This window comes from Peromyscus leucopus, chromosome 8b (assembly GCF_004664715.2).
Source record: "Peromyscus leucopus breed LL Stock chromosome 8b, UCI_PerLeu_2.1, whole genome shotgun sequence".
Lineage (NCBI taxonomy): Eukaryota > Metazoa > Chordata > Mammalia > Rodentia > Cricetidae > Peromyscus > Peromyscus leucopus.
Genome location: NC_051086.1, coordinates 44,070,564 through 44,091,805, shown reverse-complemented (window position 1 = coordinate 44,091,805; position 21,242 = coordinate 44,070,564). Strand labels below are relative to the sequence as shown.

At 47.6% G+C, this 21,242-nt stretch overlaps 1 protein-coding gene across 1 annotated transcript in view; it reads left to right on the top strand.

Moving 5' to 3' along the window:
• LOC114683285 (multidrug and toxin extrusion protein 1) overlaps nt 1–21,242 on the top strand; it is a 40,936-nt gene that overhangs the window by 8,909 nt on the left and 10,785 nt on the right. Inside the window, exons 5-14 of the mRNA XM_028857514.2 lie at nt 752–794; nt 2,503–2,547; nt 7,087–7,184; nt 7,450–7,547; nt 7,627–7,740; nt 7,820–7,887; nt 11,220–11,328; nt 11,439–11,514; nt 18,251–18,320; nt 18,583–18,715. Of these exons, the coding sequence (XP_028713347.1) occupies nt 752–794; nt 2,503–2,547; nt 7,087–7,184; nt 7,450–7,547; nt 7,627–7,740; nt 7,820–7,887; nt 11,220–11,328; nt 11,439–11,514; nt 18,251–18,320; nt 18,583–18,715 (854 nt within the window). The remainder of the gene's footprint in view (nt 1–751; nt 795–2,502; nt 2,548–7,086; nt 7,185–7,449; nt 7,548–7,626; nt 7,741–7,819; nt 7,888–11,219; nt 11,329–11,438; nt 11,515–18,250; nt 18,321–18,582; nt 18,716–21,242) is intronic.

Sequence of the window (21,242 nt, the reverse complement as noted above, 5' to 3'; positions counted from 1 at the left end):
GGCCAGGGAATCACACAAAGATGAGCCTAACCTGGGCATGGCCGCTCCTTCCCAGGCACTGATACCTTCTATATCTGCCTTGAGAGACCTGGATTCCTCTCATGACTGGCTTCCAGGGTTGAGAGTTTGGAATGGAATTGCATTGACAAAGATCTTCCCATTGGGATCGCAGTCTGTGGCTTGTTAATGCTTAGTGATTTCTGGCCCCGGTTGGTATTAAAATCACCTTGGTACTTTAGATACTTCTCTAGGCCTCTAGTTCCCACACCCCCAGGTTATTAACTGGTACAGGTGAGGCCCGGAGCATCAGTAACTTTCAAATCTTCTATGCGTGAGCTGCCATGTTTAAGACCCACTGGCTTAACTGATTAAGACCTTTGAAAAGCACTTGCCCCATGCCAGCATTTGACAATAGCCGAAGACGTGCCTGGATATCACATTGGGTAGAGGGGCTTGGGAACCAGGAAGGCTGAGAGACAGCTTGTGGTGCCCTGGGCAACTCCCACAGCCGGGACTGTCCAGCGGCACTGTGAGGCTCAACATCCCTGCCCTAGATCTTTAGATAGGAAGAAGCAGGAAGGCGAGCCGGAATGCCAGGTGACAGATTTTGTACAGTTTTCCATTTGCTCCGACAGCCGAAGTCCATTTGTTTAGGAAGAACCAAGAATGCGCCAGCAGCGTGCAGTTTTCATTCCGCCCCTTCCCGGGAGAGTGGCCTCCGTCATCATTGTCACTCTTTTCTATTGTACAGGCTCACCCAGACCTATGTTATGATCTTCATCCCAGCGCTTCCAGTGAGTCTGCAAGGGGTCAGAGACTCCATTCTTGGGTCCTTGGGTAAAAAGTGACAGAGATGTCACGAGCTCAGTCTAACATAATTCTCACATGTGACATCGGCTCATCACAGAAGCATGCTTTTAATTATGTCCCTTAAGGACACACCAGCATTTTTGTCTCCCAAAGAACAAAAGAAACTCTAGGATGGGGGTCATTGCCTTGACTTCTTGTTCCTGGCTTACCCTTGGAGCATCCAGCAGAAGAGTCCAGAATGTTTCTTTAAGGGGTAAAGTCTTGTCCATTCCAGATCCCTCAAGAGCATCCCTTTGACCTTTAGACGGTTGTCTGTTAATGTTTATAGCAAGTTGTAGCTGGTCAATGAACTGTCAAAGCTAAGTTTATTTAATTGGGTAGAGGGGCTGGATGTTTGCTGGGACTGCCAGACTGGGGGCCCAAACAGCAGAAACTGATTTCCTCACAGTTCTGAAGGCTGGAAGTCCAAGATCCCGGTGAGGGCCTCAGTGGTTTTCCTGTGGCCACTGTCCTTAGTCAAAGGTGTCTCTTTTTGTTCCCACATAACATGGTCGTCTCTTCTTATAAACACACTAATCGGGGCTGTTGAGATGGCTCTGTGGTTAAGAGCACTGGCTGCTCTTCCAGAGGACCTGACTTCAATTCCCAGCACCCACAACTGTCTGTAACTCTAGTTCCAGGGGACCTGACACCTTCATACAGACACACATGCAGCCAAAACACCAATGCAAGTGAAATAAGAATAAATAAATCATGAAACATGTTATAAACGCACTAATCCTATTGGATTAAAGCTCACCCCAGGGCCTTCATTTTGATTTAATCCCCCTCTAAATGCAGTTGCATACGGGGATAGGGCTTCTGGGGATGAATTTGAAGGACTCAGTCTGCCGTAATGGCAGCCACTCGCCCTCAGAATTGGCATTGTACTTCTTAGTTCATCATAAAACGTTTTATTTTACTTTTAATCTTTATATTGTGGGGCATGGAGCCCAGGGCCTTGTGTGTTAAGTGAGTACTCTAGCCCTGAGTAAAACCCTATCCCGTAAAACCACTTAAATGTGACATGTTTTCCTTATCCCACCAAATAAGATGAGAGCTTGGCTGTACTAGGACACCAGTGTACACCCTAGCAGACAGAACCTCCTTGGCACTCCCAGACAGGGAGTGAGGGCGTACCTCTTCTGTGGCTGGGACAAAATACCGAATAGAAGCAACTTAGAACAGGACTTACTTTTAGCTTATAGTCCCATGATGGTGTGATTGGCTCCTCTTAGTGACCCCAGGAGCCCCACGGATGCTTGCTTATAGCTCAATGCCACCCGCCTCTCCCCCTAGGAAGCAGGAGATTAGGTCTGTAGTGGGGCCAGGCAGAACCCATGACCCTGTATTTCCCAAACATTCCACAACTTCCTCAAAATAGCCTGACTACCCGAGGACCACATGCTTAAACACACGAACCCTCAGGAGATGTTCCATGTTCCACCCAGGGCAGGCACTGTTTGGATTATGTTCATTCACACGGAAGGTGTGTGAAGCCGCCAGACTACAGACACTGGTTGCCCCAGGTCTGGATGAGGCTTTCTGGCATGGAGGGCAGCCAGGGTGGCTGTGGGACAAGCTGTATGGCACCCAGATCTCTGATGTACGGTCAGGCTGCAGAACTAACCCTGCCCTCTTGTTCTCTCGCAGGCAGCCTTCCTTTATACGATACAAGTTAAATACTTGCTCAACCAGGTAATGCGGACTACCCTCTTTCCTTTGGGGAGGGGGTGATAGAATCAGGGAGGCCAGGGTGGAGGGAACGGGCCTGCTGAGTCACTGAAAGCTGCTTTCAGGCCTGTGAACACAGGGCTTTGATGTGGAGAGATTTCTTAAGTGACATCAAGGAGTGACTGAAGCATTATTCTTGGCTCTGAAAATTTATGTCCAGTTCCTACTTGGAAATATTGCCGTTGGCAATGCTAAGGTTAGCATCTCTGTGTTCTTTGGCTCTTTACTGGTACAGGCCTGTCTGCTCTTTGTAAAGGGCTGAGGGTCACAGTGGCTTGGCTGGGTCTAGGGAGTCCACACCTCTTCTCGGTTTGTCTGAAGGCTCCTACTCTCTGGGGCAGAGGGTGTCAAAGCTCAAATTGTATTGATAACAGAGAATAGTCAAGACTCTTCATACATGGCTAACAGCAAAGGCCAAAGGCCCTGGGAATGGTGGCCCTGATTTGGTGGGAGTGGATTAATGAGGACAGTGTGTGTTATGGGGCTGTGGACTTCCTTCTAGAAAAATCCAGGTAAAGGAGGCAGGCTTCCTCTAGCATGTGTAATAGGGAGGCATGGATGAGAGGTAGAAAGCGGCAGGCAAGTTTCCCACTTACTGGATACTTTATTAATGTTAGATTTATGTACTTGAACTAGTTGAACATGGGTGATGGAAACAGCATTTCTAATTGGTTTCCAAGGTGTCTCTTCTCTATCTAGACCCTTGTAGGCACCAGGTAGAATCCTCTGTATGTCACAGTGGCTCCTGCCTGTCTTTCTGTCTCCCAATGGTGTGGTGAGCTTTTATCTCATGGATGGAGAGTGTGAACGCGACACTTTCCAAAAGCTGAGGCTGAGGAAAGTAGAGAATTGTAGCTGAGAGGGCTGGGGGAGATGTCCTGAGTTAGGGTGGACTAGTGTAGCTCTAGGATCTGGAGGGAAGTGTTCCCAGACAGCAGGTGCCACGCACCAGTCACTAGGCAGGAGAGCTGGGTGTGGTCAGGCTGCTACAGTCGAGAAGATCGCGCACAATGGCTTACCAGGAGCAGGCTGGCTAGTCTGCTGAGCATCGTGTTGTATCTCCTGGGGGTTGGGTTGGTAGAAAACAAACTAATTTGTGGCGCAGAGATAAGAATTATGAAAATGGCGAGCTGGCAATGGCCTAAGAAGAAGAAAGAATTGCCCCGAAGGAGCAGGACCCATGGTGATCGGTGGACTCTGGAGACTGGGCAGTGGGCTCTGGGAGGGCCAGGAGTGTTCTAGCCCAAGCATACTGGAAGAGCGCAGAACCCTTGACTCTGTATTTCCCAAACATTCCACAGCACAGAGGAAAGACAGGGAACACAGACCTGCAGCAGAGGAGGGGGAGGAACTGGGCAAGGAAGGGCACAGGGCTGGACCTCCCTTGGCCCTCCTTGAGAAGGGCACCTGCTTCCTCTGTGTCCCCAGCTGTCATGTATATCTCCATCTGACCATTTTGCTAGCTGCCGGGAGGCAATGGGGAGCGTGCTGCACACATGACTTCACCTTGGCCTGCAGCCTCCTCCCCGCTTTATCCAGTTGGCGGCCTCTGTTCTTTCTCCCTCTACTGTCCATCATCGACCCTTGTCCCTGGGGCTTTTCTTTCATTTTCCTGTTTGATCGGTCACCTAGGCCTGTGGGTCTCTCTTTCTGATGAAAATTATTAGTGTATGTGTGTGTGTGCCTGTGTTTGTGTGTGTGTGCGCACATACCACAGCATGCCCCAGTGGAGGTCAGAGGCCCCAGTGGAGGTCAGAGGTGGAGTCAGCTTTCTGCCTCCACCGTGTGGGTCCTGGGATTGAACTAGGTCATTAGACAAGGCAGCAAGTGCCTCTACCTAATACATCACTGTTTGCAGTTACCTAGTGGGCTCCTGAATTCATTTCTCATCACTTCAGTAGAATCTTGTTTACCAGCCTCCTTGCTCTCTGATTACTGGTGTCTTAGTTAGGGCTTCTATTGCTGTGAAGAGACACCATGACCATGGCAACTCTTATAAAGGAAAATATTTAGTTGGGACTGGCTTGCAGTTCGGAGGTTTAGTCCATTATCATCATGGTGGGAAGCATGGTGGCATGCAGGCAGACATGGTGCTGGAGCAGGAGCTGAGAGTTTCACATCCAGACCAGCAGGCAGCAGAAAGCGATAGTGACACCCTGACCAGGCTTGAGCATCTGAGACCTCAAAGCCCACCCCAGAGTGACACACCTACTCCAACAAGGCTACACCTAACAGTGCCACTCCCTACGGACCTATGGGGGCCGTTTTTATTCAAACCACCACACCTGGTCCCCTCAAAATGCAGGCTGGCTGCTTTTCCACACCAGAGATGTGAATCTGATTACAGACTCCCTTACTTGGAACTCAGCAGGGGCTCACACGGAGCTCACTTGAGCTGTCCGTCACACTTTAGTCCTGGTCCTGTCTGCCGGAGGCCACCAGAGACAAAGCTGCAGTTGCATTTCGTTCCTTCATGCACCGAGGGTCCAGTGGTGTCTGGGGTGTCTGACCAGACGAGGAGGGCGTGTGAGGGCGAGTGTCTGGAGAAGCAGCCAGGTGTGGTGGACTGCAGGCCTGCCTATGATCTTAGCATTCAGGAGACAGAGGCAGAGCGCTATGAGTTCAAATGCAACCTGGGCTCTCTAGTGAGACCCTGCCTTGTAAAATCAGTTTACAGATGGTCATGACTAGGTGACATTTAAAGGAAGTCTTGAAGAGCGAAGTCCTTCGTGAGGGGCAGTGCAAAGTCTCTCTGTCTGGAGACTGCAAAGCTGAGGTGTAGAGGTAGATGCGTGCAGATCGCTGCATTGAGGACCTCATGTGGCATTCAGCGTCTGGATCAGACATCAAAACTGCTTAAATTTCTTTTTTTCATAGTGCTGGCATGGAAGCCAGGGCCTTGGTCGTAGTAGGCAAGCATCATTATGAACTGAGCTATACCCCGACCCAAGTGATGCTGATCTTCTAGGCAAGAGGAGAGTGTTTTTGTCTTCCCACAGCAAAAATTTAAATGGCCTCTGATTCTCATATCAGCATTTCTCAGTGAGAAAGTAGCATTCAAAGAAGGTGGGGCTGGGAGGGTGGAGGTAATGCCACCGTGAAGAAGAGAAATGCTGTCTAGCTCCTGCGGCAGCCGCAGCTTCTGTTCTTACCCTCCTGATGCACATGAGGCAGGCTGTGATGTCCTCGGTCCAATGTAACTTTATGATCACACCCTAAACGTTACTTAAATTTGCTACTTGGATTATTTTTCTTGCAGTATTGGCAGCATAGCCCAAGGCTTGCAGATGCTGGGCGAGTGCTCTACCAAGCACGGAGGCCCCGCTTCCTCCAAGTCTTTTAGGATTGTTTGTTTTGTTTTCTACTCAAAGACAAGGTGTTCTAGTTTCTCTCTCTTGCTGTGAAAACGCTCACCCCAGCCAAACTGGAGGAGTAAAGGGATTGTCTGGCTTATAAGCCCTGAACACAGTTGATCATTGCGGGAAGTCAGAGTGGAAGTCAGAGCAGCGGAGGAGCCATGGAGGGGTGCTGCTCATTGGCTTGCTTGCTCCCCATGGCTCGCTCAGCCTGCTTTCTTATACAAGCCAGAACCACCTGGCCACGGGTGGTGCCACCCACAGTGGGCTGAGCCCTCCCACATCAGCCATCAGCACAGACATGCCCATAGGCCAATGCAATGGAGCAATACTTCGACTGAGTTCCTTCCCAGGTGACTTTAGTTTGTGTAAGTTGAAAAAAAAAATTAACCAGAACCCAGGGTCTCCCTATCTCGTTCAGGATGACTTTGAACTCAAGATCTGCCTGATACCACCTTCCCAATGCTGTCACCATAGGTCCCAGCTCTCCTAAGCCTGCACACATGTCTGTGCACCACTTGTCTGCCTGGTGCCAGTGGAGGCAGAAGAGGGCATTGGGTCCCCTGACACAGGAGTTACAGATGGTTATGAGCTGCCATGTGGGTCCTGGGATTTGAACCTGTGTCTCTGGAAGAGCGGCCCATGCTTTTAATTGCTGGGCCATCTCTTCAGCCCCTCCCCTTGGCTTTAATGTAAGGCATAAAGTAGGGAGGACATATCCCCCCCCCCCCCCCCCTGCTCCCCGGCTCCTGCTTCTCAGAGCCGGTTATGAAGGAATCCAGTCTCCATTTCAGGAAGAAACACAGTTTCACAAGCCTTTTGGTCCAGCTTCTGAATTTGAGTTTTGGTGGAGAAAGCAGAGTCTATCGCCAATGGCTTGCCAATGCCGCCTTGCCTTCCGCTCTGCTAATTCCTGCCTCTCTTGCACACAGCAGGGAGAGTCTCTGTTTTTCTTCCCCTCCCTGCTGCCTTCTCACCTCCTACCCCTTGGAGGCCAGAGCTCTCTCTTTACTCACTGCAAAGAGGAGGACCCAGAGGGGAGGGGAGAGCGGGAAGGTGAGAGGCATGCCCAGCTGACTGCCCCTGTTATGCCCAAGTCCCCTGGTGCTTCAGCAAGGAAAGCCATGTATGTGTCTCCTCGTTCCAGGGCATTGTTCTGCCTCAGATCGTGACGGGCATCGCAGCCAACCTGATCAATGCCCTGGCCAACTATGTGTTTCTCCATCAGCTGCATCTTGGGGTGATGTGAGTCCAGCTTCCTCTTGGGCAAGGGGGGCTGCATTAGCCTTTTCCAGGGGAAAGAGGGCAGTTTAGCTGGTGTGGGTGTGGCCTTCTTATGCCCTTTGGAAAGTGCTGTTGGAGTGAAGGGGATGCTGCCTTAAATAGAAGTAATCCAGGGTCTGTGGTGGAGGAGGGCACAGTGAGGGAGGGGCACATGACTCCCCAACGCACCGAGCCAGGGAGGAGAGGATGGAGCACAGTGTCCACCCACACCTGCTGGTCTTCCCAGGGGTTCAGCAATGGCCAACACCATCTCCCAGTATGCCCTGGCCATCCTCCTGTTCCTCTACATCCTCTGGAGAAAACTACATCGAGCCACCTGGGGAGGTAAAGACTGCGTTTTGATTGGGCCGTGGCTTTTGCCTGAAGGTTAGACATGTTGGAAACCCATCTGTTGTACCTGCAGGGTGGTCCTGGGAGTGTCTGCAGGACTGGGCCTCCTTCCTGCAACTGGCTGTGCCCAGCATGCTCATGCTGTGCATCGAGTGGTGGGCCTATGAGGTCGGCAGCTTCCTGAGCGGTGTGTATGCAGGCTGGTGGGAACTGGCTGGTGGGAACAGTCTGCCTGGGGCAAGGCATCAGTTGCCCGTCTTTACCAGGTATCCTTGGCATGGTGGAGTTGGGAGCCCAGTCCATCACCTATGAATTGGCTATCATTGTATACATGGTAAGTATTCAAGACCCTGTCGTGTGGCTGTGGTAAAGGTGTCCTGTTTTCTATCCTGAGAGTCCTACAGTGGCACACTGTATGAGATGGTTCCTAGACATAAAGTGCCCCTGTGAGCAGGGACTGGTGATATGGACATGTGATTCCAGTTGCTCCGTGGGTGAAGCAAGGAACTCCTAAGCTCAAAGCTGGACTTTGCTAAGGAGGAAGATAATTTCATCAAGTAAAAAATAAAAACGGTGGGAATATCTCAGTGGTGGAATGTTTCCCTGGAACTCACAAGGTCCTGAGTTCCAGCCCTGCCCCCCTCCCTCACAGAGTCAACTTGGAGCCTAGACAGGCCCTTTATGTTTGGTATGGTCAGGTCTCCCTGTAAGCTGAAGGGGATAGGGTGGGCAGAAACCCCCAAACAATCTGCTAATTCGGTCTCTGGTCCAGTTCAGACCTAAAGTAGTTGACTCTGTTTCCACACTGTCAGAATCTTTTTTCTTTGTCCCCAAGCAATGCCATGGGGATGGAGTGGTATGGAATAGAGAGGTCTGGTCACCAAGGTCAGCTCCATGCTGGTTCCACATCTCAACACACTGTGCCTGACATGTATGTTTATCTCTTGGAGACTCAGAAGAATGGAAACAGGGACTTGAACAGCTATGTGCACACCACATTCACAGAGGCATTACTGCCTGTAGTTAAGGGGTGCTGTGTAGCTAAAGTTTTCCTGGTTCTCTTCAGCTTCTGTGGCCCTGCAGCCAGCCACTTGGACCCAAGTAAACACACAGAGACTTGTATTACTTATAAACTGTATGGCCGCAGCAGGCTTCTTACTATCTAGTTCTTATATCTTAAATTAACCCATTTCTATTAATCTATAAGTTGCCACATAGCTTGTGGCTTACCGGTACTTTACAGCTTGTTTCTCGTGGTGGTGGTGGCTGGCAGCGTCTCCTGACTCAGCCTTCCACTTCCCAGAATTCTCCTCTCTGTTCATCCTGCCTATACTATAGCTCCTGCCTGGCTACTGGCCAATCAGCGTTTTATTTATCAATCAATCAGAGCAACACATTCACAGCACACAGAAAGACATCCCCACAGTGCTGCCCGAGTGTCTGACTGTCAGTGGAGGGATGGGTGGACCCAGTGTGTGCATGCTCACCCTTAAAAGTGAAGGAGATTCTGACATGCTAGAAAATACGTTGTTAGAGGCTTCTCTGTCACGTTGTGTTACAGAAAGCGTCAACCTGAAATTCTGAAGGGCTCCTTCCACAGCATGCACCTCTCAGACGGAAAGCTAAAGAAGGGAGGAGGGTACCATGCTGTAGTAGAGAACGTCCAGCATCCTCGAGGCTCATCCCCAGCACTGTGCAAATAAAAGAAAATTTTTTTAAGCGGAAAGAAAGGGGGCATTTATAGTTTGGAGAAGGACTCAGCCGGCTAGCATTCTACCCTCCATTGTTTATATTTAAAATATACAGGGCATACACACTTCTTTGTTTTTTTTCCTCCTGGCAGTGCTGGAGATCCAAGCATGCTAGGTCAATGCTCTACCTCTATTCCTTGAGGGCATATATTTTTATTTTTGCTGCCTATGGAAGATATTTTTAAATCCGTACTTCATGTTTTTATATTTTGCTTATATCTCATATTTTAGAAATCTTAGTTAAGTACATTTATTTATCAGTGTTTGAAGTCCATGAGCCCATTATATCTAAATCAGTCTTCTACTGCCCAATATTTAATCTATATTATTTTAATAAGATCAACAGCACCTCAGGGTATCTCCTAGGACAAATATCTTTATGTGATTTCCTTATTTTTTCTCCCGTCTGGATAAAACAAAACAAATAAACAAACAAACAAAAGATAAATGCTTACACTGCTGGGCGGTGGTGGCACACGCCTTTAATCCCAGCACTCGGGAGGCAGAGGCAGGAGGATCTCTGTGAATTTCAGGACAGCCAGGGCTATTACACAGAGAAATCCTGGCTGGAAAAAAAAAATAAAAGGAGAAATGCTTACAGTTCTCTATATATGCTTTTCGCATATCTTGTCCTCTGTTCTCTACAGCACATAAAAGCACATGCACATTCTCCCCAGTTCAAAGAAGGCTGTGCACCTTCTCTATGGATGCACCAGTGGCCCACAGCGCCGCATTTCCAGTTCCCTGGCTGTCTGCCATTGCTTGTTCTAATGATGTTCTCTGTAACTTTCCCCTCTGGCATAAAGGAGACACGTCCTGTTAATGTCCTTTAATCATTAATGTCCTTTAATTGGGAGCAGGGCCGTGGCCTTTCTGCGCCTCTCTTGACCGAGACATTTCCCCTCAGTGTTATAGCTGTTTCGTCTTAATAACTAAGTCCAGATTCTCCCCTTAAGGCAGGGATTCTGTAAGAAATGATGCTGTGTCCTTCTCAGGACATCATACCAGAAGACACATCATATGGGCATTAACCAGGGGTGTGTGGTCAAATGGTTGCTGACAACTCTCTTCATGTCGCATTCCTGTCTTTCCCCTCCTGTGAAGAAATTGTTGGAAAATCTGCTTGTCACTGTAGTGACAACCTTGAAGATGGGAATCCAATCTCCCTTTTCTTCTATGTTCCTTATTCAGTGGATTAGATTTTCTTTATCCCTCACCATAGATATCCCAACCCGTAAGACAACATTCATGCTCAAATAAGTGATTACTCTTTTAAAAGTTATTATTAGTGACTCAAGTGGTAAATGCATAGATATTCATGGAAAATCTTTATTGGATATTCACTATGCATGAGATACTATCTAAGCAGCTGGCCCTATGAGCTCTGTAAAATCTCCGTTTCTAGAACCTTTGTACAGATAGAACAAAACATCAGAGGTTAAGCAATTGGCTTAGTGTCCCATGGGTAATAAGTACAGACATGTTAGGATGTGAATCTAGGCAGTCTGGCTTCAGAACCCTTACCTTGTTACAAGGCAATGCCCCTTCCTGGTATTTCTTCAGGAACATTTCTGCTTTGCAAATGGAATCTCTCCATCTTTCATAACAGACTCTAGAGTGGACTCTGGTCAGCCCGTCCTGCATACTGTTCCCCTATATTCCAGAGGCCAAAGGTGATTGGATGGGATCCTCCCTCCCATGGCAGAGGCTGGAAACCCTGCAGAGGAGCCTAACTTATTTTGAGAATCCTAACTTGGAGATGCAGGTTCTTTATTAGCTAGTCTAGCTAGGCCAAAAAGAAGTTGCGAGAGTCTCCAGAGCCCATGGGACCCGTTTTGCCAGTGAGGTATGAAGCAGAGGCTGTTCTGTCCGTGGTGTCTCAAGCACAGTTTTCTTGTGTCTTCTTTCATTTTAGATCCCTGCAGGCTTCAGCGTGGCTGCCAACGTCCGGGTGGGAAATGCGTTGGGTGCCGGAAACATTGAACAGGCCAAGAAGTCCTCAGCAGTTTCCTTGATAGTCACAGGTACTTATACCCACAGCCCACAGCTCCCGGTGCACGCAGGCTGTGCATGGGGTAACGGGCCTCCCCACTTTCTGTGACCTCCCTGTTCACTGTCTCTGCTTTACCTCCAGAGATCTTTGCTGTGACCTTCTGTGCCCTGCTGCTAGGCTGTAAGGATCTTGTGGGCTACATTTTCACCACCGACCGGTGAGTGCTGGGGTTTTCTTAACATGTGGGGTCTGTGATGAAGAAATAGATTAGGTGGATATATCATGACAGGTGGCTCCCTGGAGTAGCTGCATCTTGGCGAGGTGTTCCGAGTCATTTGCAAGATCAGAAATCTCACTGATTTACTTGAGAAGATCCTGATTACTGAGATAGAGAAACCAATTTGTAATCTGAATCTCAAGTTAGTGGGAACTGGTGGTGACAGTATGATTTCAATGGACATGATAGTTATGAATTTAAAAAAATTGCTTTAAATTACACTTAGTGTATGTGTGTGTGGAGGGATGGATGATGGATGGATGGATGGATGGATAGATAGATAGATAGATAGATAGATAGATAGATAGATAGAAGTCAGAGGACAACTTGCAGGAGACAATTTTCTCCTTCTACCATATGGATTCTGAGGACTGAGCTGAGGTCATCAGGCTTGCGACATCTTGTGAACCCCCATGTATTTTTTCTTTTTTAAAGCTTTCCACACCACAGCTTGCATTTGGTTGTTTAGTGGTAGAATTCTACCCTGCCACATTTGCCACAGTTCCTATTCCCCTAATTTAAAAAAGAATGCTTGAAAATCTGAAAGCATTTAAGCACCAACATACCATAAATAAGGAATACTTTCGTCAGTTCAGGATTAACAATATGAAATGGGATAAAACAACTTAAAATAGATCGATACTAGCCAAGCGCTGGTACAGCTCTGAGAGGCGTTGTAGCTCAGAGTTCCCAAAAGCTTTAAGATGCCAAGAGCTGCCCCTGGTCCAGCAAGGGTCAGGTCCGAGCCATGTTACAGCTCTGCACACCTCCAGAGCAGTAGCTCTATGGGGTGTTGAGTGGTCTTGACAGGTAGGGCTTCAAAACTGTTGTGGGAACAATGAGGTCCTCATCTGAAGTGTGGAGTGGAGTCTTGGAGGCTGAGGCAAGAACAAGTCCCCTCTGCCTACAGTTGCAGATGGAGTCCTAGAGGCTAGCTCACCTGAGCTCCTGCCAAGGAGGCCTCTGTCTCAGGTGAGTCTGTCCCAGTGAATCCTGAAGGCAGCTGTCTCTTCCTCCTCCACTGATTTCCAAAGGCCCCTGTACTCAGAAGCCCAAATGTGTAGGGCACTGGCTGTGACTGGTTGAATGTTGGTATGAAAACAGGGTCAACAGGGCTGGAGAGATGGCTCAGCAGTTAAGAGCACTGGCTGCCCTTCCAGGTCTCCTGAGTTCAATTCCCAGCAACCACATGGTGATTCACAACCATCTATAATGAGAGCTGGTGCCCTCTTCTGGTCTGCAGGCGTATATGCAGATAGGACACTGTATACACAATAAATAAATAAATCTAAGAAAAAGGAAAAAAAAGAAGAAAAGAAGAAAATAGGGTCAACAATAGGAATAATTGAAGAGGAATGGTCAGACCTGGAGAGGTGGGGAAGACCCCTGAGCCCACCAAAGGGTGATGGAGTTTGCAATCAGGTGGGCAGGTCTGTCTCCATGGATACTTGTTAAAATAGTCCAACCACTTCTGGAGTTCCCTGAAGGATCCCTGACAATTCCCTTCTCCTTCTTCTTCTTCTTCTTCTTCTTCTTCTTCTTCTTCTTCTTCTTCTTCTTCTTCTTCTTCTTCTTCTTCTTCTTCTTCTTCTTCTTCTTCTTCTCTTCTTCTTCTTCTTCAGCTGCTGCTGCACCTGTGATCAGCAGTTAGATTTCAGGCTCAAGGCTACTGGCTGCCAGAAGACTGCCAAGTGGCTGCTAGAAAGCCCAGGGATGGGGGCATGTACCCCTGACAGTGTGAAACAGAAATGAATTTTGCATATAGACTTAAGTCTCCTCCTCAGGATGGTTCATAATGTCTATGCAAATATTCCAACATCTGAATATACCTGAGGTCTAAAGCGCTTTGGTCCTGGGTAATCCATCGGGATGCTCAGCCTAGTGATGAGTCAGTCACCTTGGTGTCTCAGATCTGCCAAACTGCCTAGTTTTTAGAGTTTTAGAATATATTTGTCACACAGTTAAAGATCTCATCAGTGAGCTGTTTTAGGACTGGCACTGAATTGATGGCTGAAGAGACAAACAAATCATCCTGTGCTCGGCAGGGTTTTTGTCTTCTTCAGGAAGGCTAGCTCGGATGTTCTGATCGTATAGAAATGTCACAGAGACCCTTCATATTTGGGATACCTTTATCAGTCATCACAAATTGCCAACTGGCTCTTCCTCCGTGGATTCAAAAAGCTATTGGAATAGATTCAGCTGCCTCAGTTTCCTCCTCACTGGCTTCCCCTTTGTCTTTGGACGGTAGGCTGACATTTTCTCAGCCTCAGCTATTATTCCACAGATTACTCCCTTCAGGGTGGATGAGGAAGGCAACCATAAATAGCTCTCTGTTTTTCTTTCTCAAAAGATGGACAAGGGGGTTGGGCCAGGCTCAGAGGTATGGGAGACTTCTTGTGCCTTCCACCATATGAATTCTGTGAAGGGGTGGTGTACTGTGGATTTCAGGTTGGAGCGGGCCTAGTGTCCCAGGTTGGCCTGGAGACCTTGCAGCGGGATGGCCAAACAGAAGCTGGCACTGTACTGTCCGCTCAGGGGCTTTGAGAGTAGAGAAGCCGAAGCTGTCTGCCCCCCCTCCCCCCCCCAGCGAGCCGTCCCCTCCCCACCCAGGAATCCAGGGTGTAGAAGCTTCTGCAGAAAGAACAGAAACCATCCTCCAAGCTGCTGCAGGAGAGAGCTACTGTACATTTGGGCCAATGTGGGGTCATCCTGGGGATACTCTTTAAAACCGCATTCAGCCAGATCAGTTTCAAGAACTCGGGTTAGGCCCCGCCCCCTGCTGGAGGAGGGGGCGGAGGAAGCCATCAAGAAGTTCCAGGAGATGTGCAAAGGAGAGACCCTGGTGCAGGCCCCCAAGAAAGAGCAAAGCCTTGGGAACCAAGTGAGAGGAAACCTGAGAACGTCATGTTCCCGCGGTTCTCGAAGTCCGCCCTGCAGACCACTCTCAAGGCCAAGCAGCTTAGCTAGAGAAGAGTGAGTGAGGTCCAGTGCGGTTCTGTGACCCTCGCCAGAAGGGCCAACAATCCAGCAGTGGCTATTCCCAATGACAGGAGTTTAAAGTTATAGAGTCCCCTTTCCTAGGGTCCCTGTATCCTTTCTTCTGCTCCCAGGACCCCATTTTGGTACCCCAGTTTATGGTTCACCATGCTCAACTCTTCAGTCCCGGTAGGTCACTGCTCTGAGCTCTCCCACACCTTAAAACTGAGGCTCCTGCCCTGCCCAGAGATGGGGCTGAGGGAGGGGAGAAGGCCGGGGGTTGGGTGGGGGATAGAGCTTGGGTGTATTCCGCCAGCAGGCTGATCAGGTTCTTCATTTACTGAAGAGTGACTGGAAGCACAAGGGTGAGTCCTGGGAGGGTGGGAGGAGATGATTGGCAGGAAGTCGAAGTTCAATGTTGCTCTTGATTTTGATCCTGTATCACTTATCACTTCGTTCTTAAATAAAGAAACCCGGAACACAGTTTTTTTTTTTTTTTTTTTTTTTTTTTTTTTTTTTTTTTTTTTTTTAATGCATTTAGGGGTTGGAGAGATGGCTCAGCAGTTAAGAGCACTGGCTGCTCTTACAGAGGCCTTGGGTTCAGTTCCCAGCACCCACATAGCAGCTCACAAACCGTCTGTAACTCCAGTTCCAGGGAATCTTATGTCTTCTTTTGGCCTCCAAGGGCACACCAGGTACACATGTGGTACACAGACATATGTGCAGGCAACTCCCATGCACATAAAATAATAATGAACAATTAAAAATACATTTAATTATTATATTTTCATATATGTACATACTATACTTTGACCATACTCAGCTCCCACTCCCCTATACATTTAATCATTTAGAGCATATTCTTTCTACTTATAAAAAGTTTGCTGTAGCACACTGCACGCCCTGCGATCCCCTCAGTGGCTCTGTGACATGTGTGTACCATGTCCCTCCATCCCAGCATTTTCTCTCATGCTGGATTTCATTTTATGTTATTTTGTTTATCAGGCCCTAGGAACAGCAGACTGCAATAGACAGACAGGACAGATTCATATCCCCCCAACCCCCAGTAGCAGACTAAATGATCTAGATTTATGTGACCTCATTCTGTGATGTTCACATAGCAATGAAATTGGATAATAAGACGTTTCTCAGAATGAATTCCTATCATTCTGTGTGCATGACCAACCCTTGGGCAGAATGAATGAAACAGATAAATCCTACTTCAGCTAATCACCGTGAAGAGAACACAAAGAGATGATGGGTAAACCTAATTCATCCGCTGGTGGGATACAGCCCAGGCTCCATTCCCCTCCCATCTCCCCTCCCTCTGCCCCCATCCCTAGCCAAGGATGTGGTCCAAGTGGTAGTTCTGTAACTCTCACAGAAGGGCATTTTAAAACAAGTGTCTCTTATTTCTCACAAGGAAATCATTTTATTTATATTTTCAGTCTTCTCTAGGATAAATTTTGTAACAGGTAGGCAAGCAGGCAGGTGTGCACGTGTGTGCGCATACACACACACACACACACACACACACACACACACACACACACACAAAATCATTTAAAAAAATCCTGAGATTAGTTCTCACAATCTCTTTTTGTAAGGAAAATTAAAACCTAGAAGAACAAAGGCAGGCATAGTCTCACATGCCCTCAATTCCCCCACTCAGGATACTGAGGCAGGAGGATAACAGGCTTGAGGTCAGCCTGGGCTACATAGTGAGGCTCTGTGACAATAAACAGGACAAAATAAGGACAACAAAAACCACAGAAGAAGGAGGAGGAGGAGGAGGAGGAGAAGAAGAAGAAGAAGAAGAAGAAGAAAGAAGAAGAAGAAGAAGAAGAAGTAATTCTCTAGAATAATAGTGGAGCAAAATTTACCGTAGAAAAGACTGAAGATTTAAAGAAAGTGGTTTCCTTTCTAGAAGGGAAATTTGTTTTAAACCCCTCCCTCAAATCACTGATTCCAGAAGATTCCAAGGGAGAAAGTTTTCAAATCACTAAAATATAAGTAATTCTAATGATGTTTAACCTTCCAAAGTACAGAAAAGGAAACTCTGCATTTCTTGTGAAGCAAATGTGTCCACACAGCACCCAAATCTGACAGTTTGCACACACACAAAGAAAACCAGGCTATTCCCAGTCACCAAAACCGATTAAAAAACCCAAAATAGGGCTGGAGACACAGCTCAGTGCTTCATAAACTGGAAGCCCTGGTTTGACCCCTGGTGCTGCAAAAATGAGTGACTTATCTGTTTAAAAGTCCAAGGTAAGGGCCTGGGTGTGTGACTCAGTGGGAAAGCACGTCTTTAGTGTGCGCATAGAAGGCCTTGCGTCAGGTCTATGCATCGTCACTCCCCCGACCCCTAAAATAGGAAAAAAAAATTAAAACTCAAGATGAAATTTTAGAAGACAGGACTGAGCAGCACCACATTGCAAGTACATTTTAGTGGACTAGAAGAGAGGATGTCATCTACAGGCAGAAAAAGCCAGAGCAGGCTTAGAGTCATAGAGGAAGGAGGGCCCGTGTGCCGCACAAGGGGAGTCTCCTCGTATCCGTTTGTATTTGCTTCTGCTTCCATGAGCATTAGACCAACACAAGAGTGGTAAGAATTGGCATCTGTGGAGACAGGGCAGTCATGGTGTGGCCCGAGAGGCAGTGGTCATCGGACTTGTTGCATATACTTCTCATCCAAAGCTTTATTTTAGCAAACAACTGTATTCCTGTGCTGGTTTGAGGGAGGAAAGAGACCATCCAGTCCCATGCTGGATTCTTTATTCATTCACTCAGCAAATATCCACTGCCAGACAGGTTTTTTTGTTTGTTTGTTTGTTTTGTTTTAGGTTTTTTTCCAATCAGTGCTTCACCTGGTAGCATTTTTTACTTTCCCTTTGCCTGTAGGCATTAAAATATGAATCTGTAGCATTAAGGGTAGAGTAGGGTAGAAGTGAGAACACTGGAATACTCTTATCAAGCTTGGTTGACTGGGAAGAACATGTATTGTTTGATGGTGCCAGGACCAAACCCAGGGACTCATGCATGCTAGGCGGATGCTCTGCCACTGAGCCGCACTCTGTCCAGACAGCACGTGCATGTTTGCTCTGTAATGCATCACTCAGACAGCTCTGGAGATGTGCATCCAAGATCTGCCTCAGGAACTGGGTTAAATGGAGAGTGGCAAGTGCGATCTAAGCTTTGGTTTTGGTGGATAGATGGGTACAAAATCATTCTGTTGGTTTTAATTGACTAAATGGATTGTGTGGGTTTTCTTTTTCCCCTAAAAGCTATCACCTATATTAGAAAATTGGCTTCTGATGTGTGTCACACAATGGTAGACTTGGCCCCACTTGGGTTGCTGTGAATACATCAGGGCAGCTGGACAAAGAGCCCAGGCCTTGTTGAGCGAGGGTGCATGTGGGGCCTCCTCTCCTGGGATCCATGCTCTTCAATTCTTTCCCTTTTTTATGCCTGTGGATGTTTGCCTGTGTCTGGTGCCACATGCATGTCTGGTGCCCATGGAAGCCGAAAGGGGCTCTTGGACCTGCTGGAACTGGAGTCAGAGGCGGTTATAAGGCTGTCATGTGGGAGCTGGGAATAGAACCTGGATCCTCTGCGAAAACAAGTGCTCTTAACCACTGAGCCATCTTTCTGGCCCTTTCTTCCTCACTAATTACCATCTGCTCTGTTTTCCCGACAGAGACATCGTGGCCTTGGTGGCTCAAGTGGTCCCCATTTACGCTGTGTCCCACCTCTTTGAAAGTCTTGCTGTGAGTATTGAGCCTGATTTCCCCCACATGTTTACATGGTCTGCGGTAAGCTGTTTCCTCGGATTATGCTGAATTTCAAGTGGGAAGAGAGGCTGCAGTGGTCCAGAGGGGCTGCTGTTGATTGTTATCATGGCCACTTCTGCAAAGCATTATTAGAGTCATGTTCAAGTCTGAGGACCACGGAGAGGCTTTCTATGCTTGGGAGGCGGGGTCTCTAGAAGCACCAGCTGTGTTCGTACTGATGGATGTCACCTGCCCACAGTGTACCTGTGGTGGTGTTCTGAGGGGCACTGGAAACCAGAAGGTTGGAGCCATCGTTAACGCCATCGGGTATTATGTGATTGGCCTCCCCATCGGGATTGCGCTGATGTTCGCAGCCAAGCTGGGAGTGATAGGTAAGCCTAACTGTGGGAAGACAGGCCAGCTGTCCACAGGCCCAGGGGATGATGTCCAAGCTCAGGGAAACTTCACTCCTCTGCCCCGACTTTCCCCACACTCCTGTACCTTGTCAGAGAGTGAGTGGGCAGGCAGTGGGTGAAACGTGACTGTGAACCCAGAGCTGCCTGGTCACCCTCCTCTTGCCCATGTGACAGCCGTGGGTATGGTAAAGGGTCCTTCCTAGTCTCCTCATTCTGAATCAGCTAGTCCTTAGTCCGGACTTGATGGCCAGGACCTCTGAAGCACTGGGAAACATGTTGTATGCAGACCTTGTCCTGTTCCTTGAACGAGGGTCCACAGTTCTGTGAGGCCCCTAGCATGACACCTCAGTACCAAGGCCTTCTCCTGGTGTATCGAGGAGTTTGGGGTGATGTGGGGAAGCCCTAGGTTAGGATGCATGGGGCTGGACACCAGACTTCCCAGAACAGTACCCTGTGTACTCAGCACGGAGCAGGGCTGGCGGGTCACCTTGTCACCCTCTGCAGCCTCTGCTCCCCACTTGCCACCATCCATGTCTCTCCCGCATCTCTGCAGAGGGACACATGGGAGGAATGTAGAGCGAAGGATGCTGGGGCGGATTCCTCTGTTGTGTTTGGAGCAAGGAGCTGAACCCACACGCTCTGAAATGATCAGGGTTCATTTTTTTTTTTTTTTTTAAAGTAGGGAACTAGATAACTGTCCAGCTTTGGTTTCTAAAATAATAATCGAGAACGCATTGGCAATGAGTAAATGGTTATGTGAAAACCTAACTGTTGTCTTTGGGGTAAAGTAGTGACGGACTTGGGCATGGTTTGTTTGAGTCCATCAGCACGTGGCGGGCTCGGAGGTGCTCAGGCGTCATCTGATAGCTGCCGAGGACTTCCAGTCCCACATATTTAAGTGTGTCATTCCTTTTTCCCAAGTTCAATAATATTTTAATTGAAAATATTGGAGTTCTTCACAGAAGGAGAGTGCCAGAGTTCCGTGGCCGTGAAGGCGCGGATGATATTTGACTGAGTTTCTGGCATTGTTCATGGCTTGGGTCTGCCCAGGACAAGGCCAAAGGAAACACTTTAGAGGAGTCTAGTTTTTTTGAGTAGTATTTTTATTTAACACAACATTCCCAAAATATTATTATTGTAACATGCAATCAGTACAAAATACTAAGGAGATACTTTAGTCTCTTTTACATTTTTAAGTAATATTATTTTAATTGATAAACACAATTATGAACATTTATGGAGCACAAAGTGTTGTTTTGATGTATGCAGACAACGTGGACTATTCAAGGCCAAGGTAATTAGATTTTCCATCTCCTTGTGATGTTATGACTTTATACAGTAAATGATACATCTAAAATTTACTCTTTTTTAAAAAATACTTTTTTATATAACTTTGGCTAGGCTAGAACTCACTCTGTAGACCAGGGTGGCCTAGAACTCACAGAAAGTCACCTGCTTCTGCATCCTGAGTGCAGGGATTCAAGGCATGCACCAACACGTCCAATTATGTCCAACCTTGTTCTGTTGTTTTCTTCTCTTATTTTTATTTTAGAAAGAGTCTTCTTATGTAGTCCAAGGAGGCCTTGAATGTGGGATCCTCCTGCTTAGCCTCCCAAGAGCTGGGATTATAGGTGTGTGTTCCCATGTCTGGCTGAGTTAAAATTTTAGAAAGGAATCTACTTTAAATATAGATACATCTATGTCCCAAGGTCTGTATTTGGCTCCTCTTACCTCAATTGACAAGGCCGATCTGTTGTGTGAAAAGTAGATTAGGGTATTTCTGGGGAAAATGGCAGGGGCCCTGGGGAGCTGAGGGTTGTGGGTGAGCATGTACTTGGTCCTTCCAATGGCCTCTTAGATACAAGTATATAGTACAGGTTGGTTTCACCTTTCATGTTGCCACCATTAGGGTGCGCAATGTGTACACAAGGTAGCACCTCAGAAGGCTACAGGCTCTCACATGCAGACTGAGTAATCAGAATGGCTATCAATTTCCCACAGGGTTTTCAAACACACAAATTCCTGGCCCTGCCCAGAGGATAGGATTCTGGTAGTTACCCTGTATCTTTTAATAGGTATTATGACATTAGTGGAAATCAAGTTCCTAACTCAAATTACAGCTAGAGCTAGCTGGGTATTTCTGTTAAAAATCTTTGGAATGAGCTTGTAGTTTCTGTGTAGGAACTGGGAATTTGAAGGAGGGAGCCAGAGGCCTTTCTTACTCTATCCTGGGACTGACAGGTGGCCACTGACTTTACTCCTATGAAGATCAGACTGACCGATTCCTCCTGATAAGCAAGATTCAAGGGCAGTTGGCACCAAGGAGCAGAGCTGTAAACCTACCAAAGTAAAGATAAGCCTTTGAACTATGACTCAGAGTTTAGCTTAGCCCTTCTATGGATCTGATCGGTTAGCAAAGTCTATGTATTTGGATCCTGTTAGGCAGGGGAATCGGCCCTCCCATTGGTGTCTTGGCAGAGAGTTGAAAGGCAAGCAGAGGAGT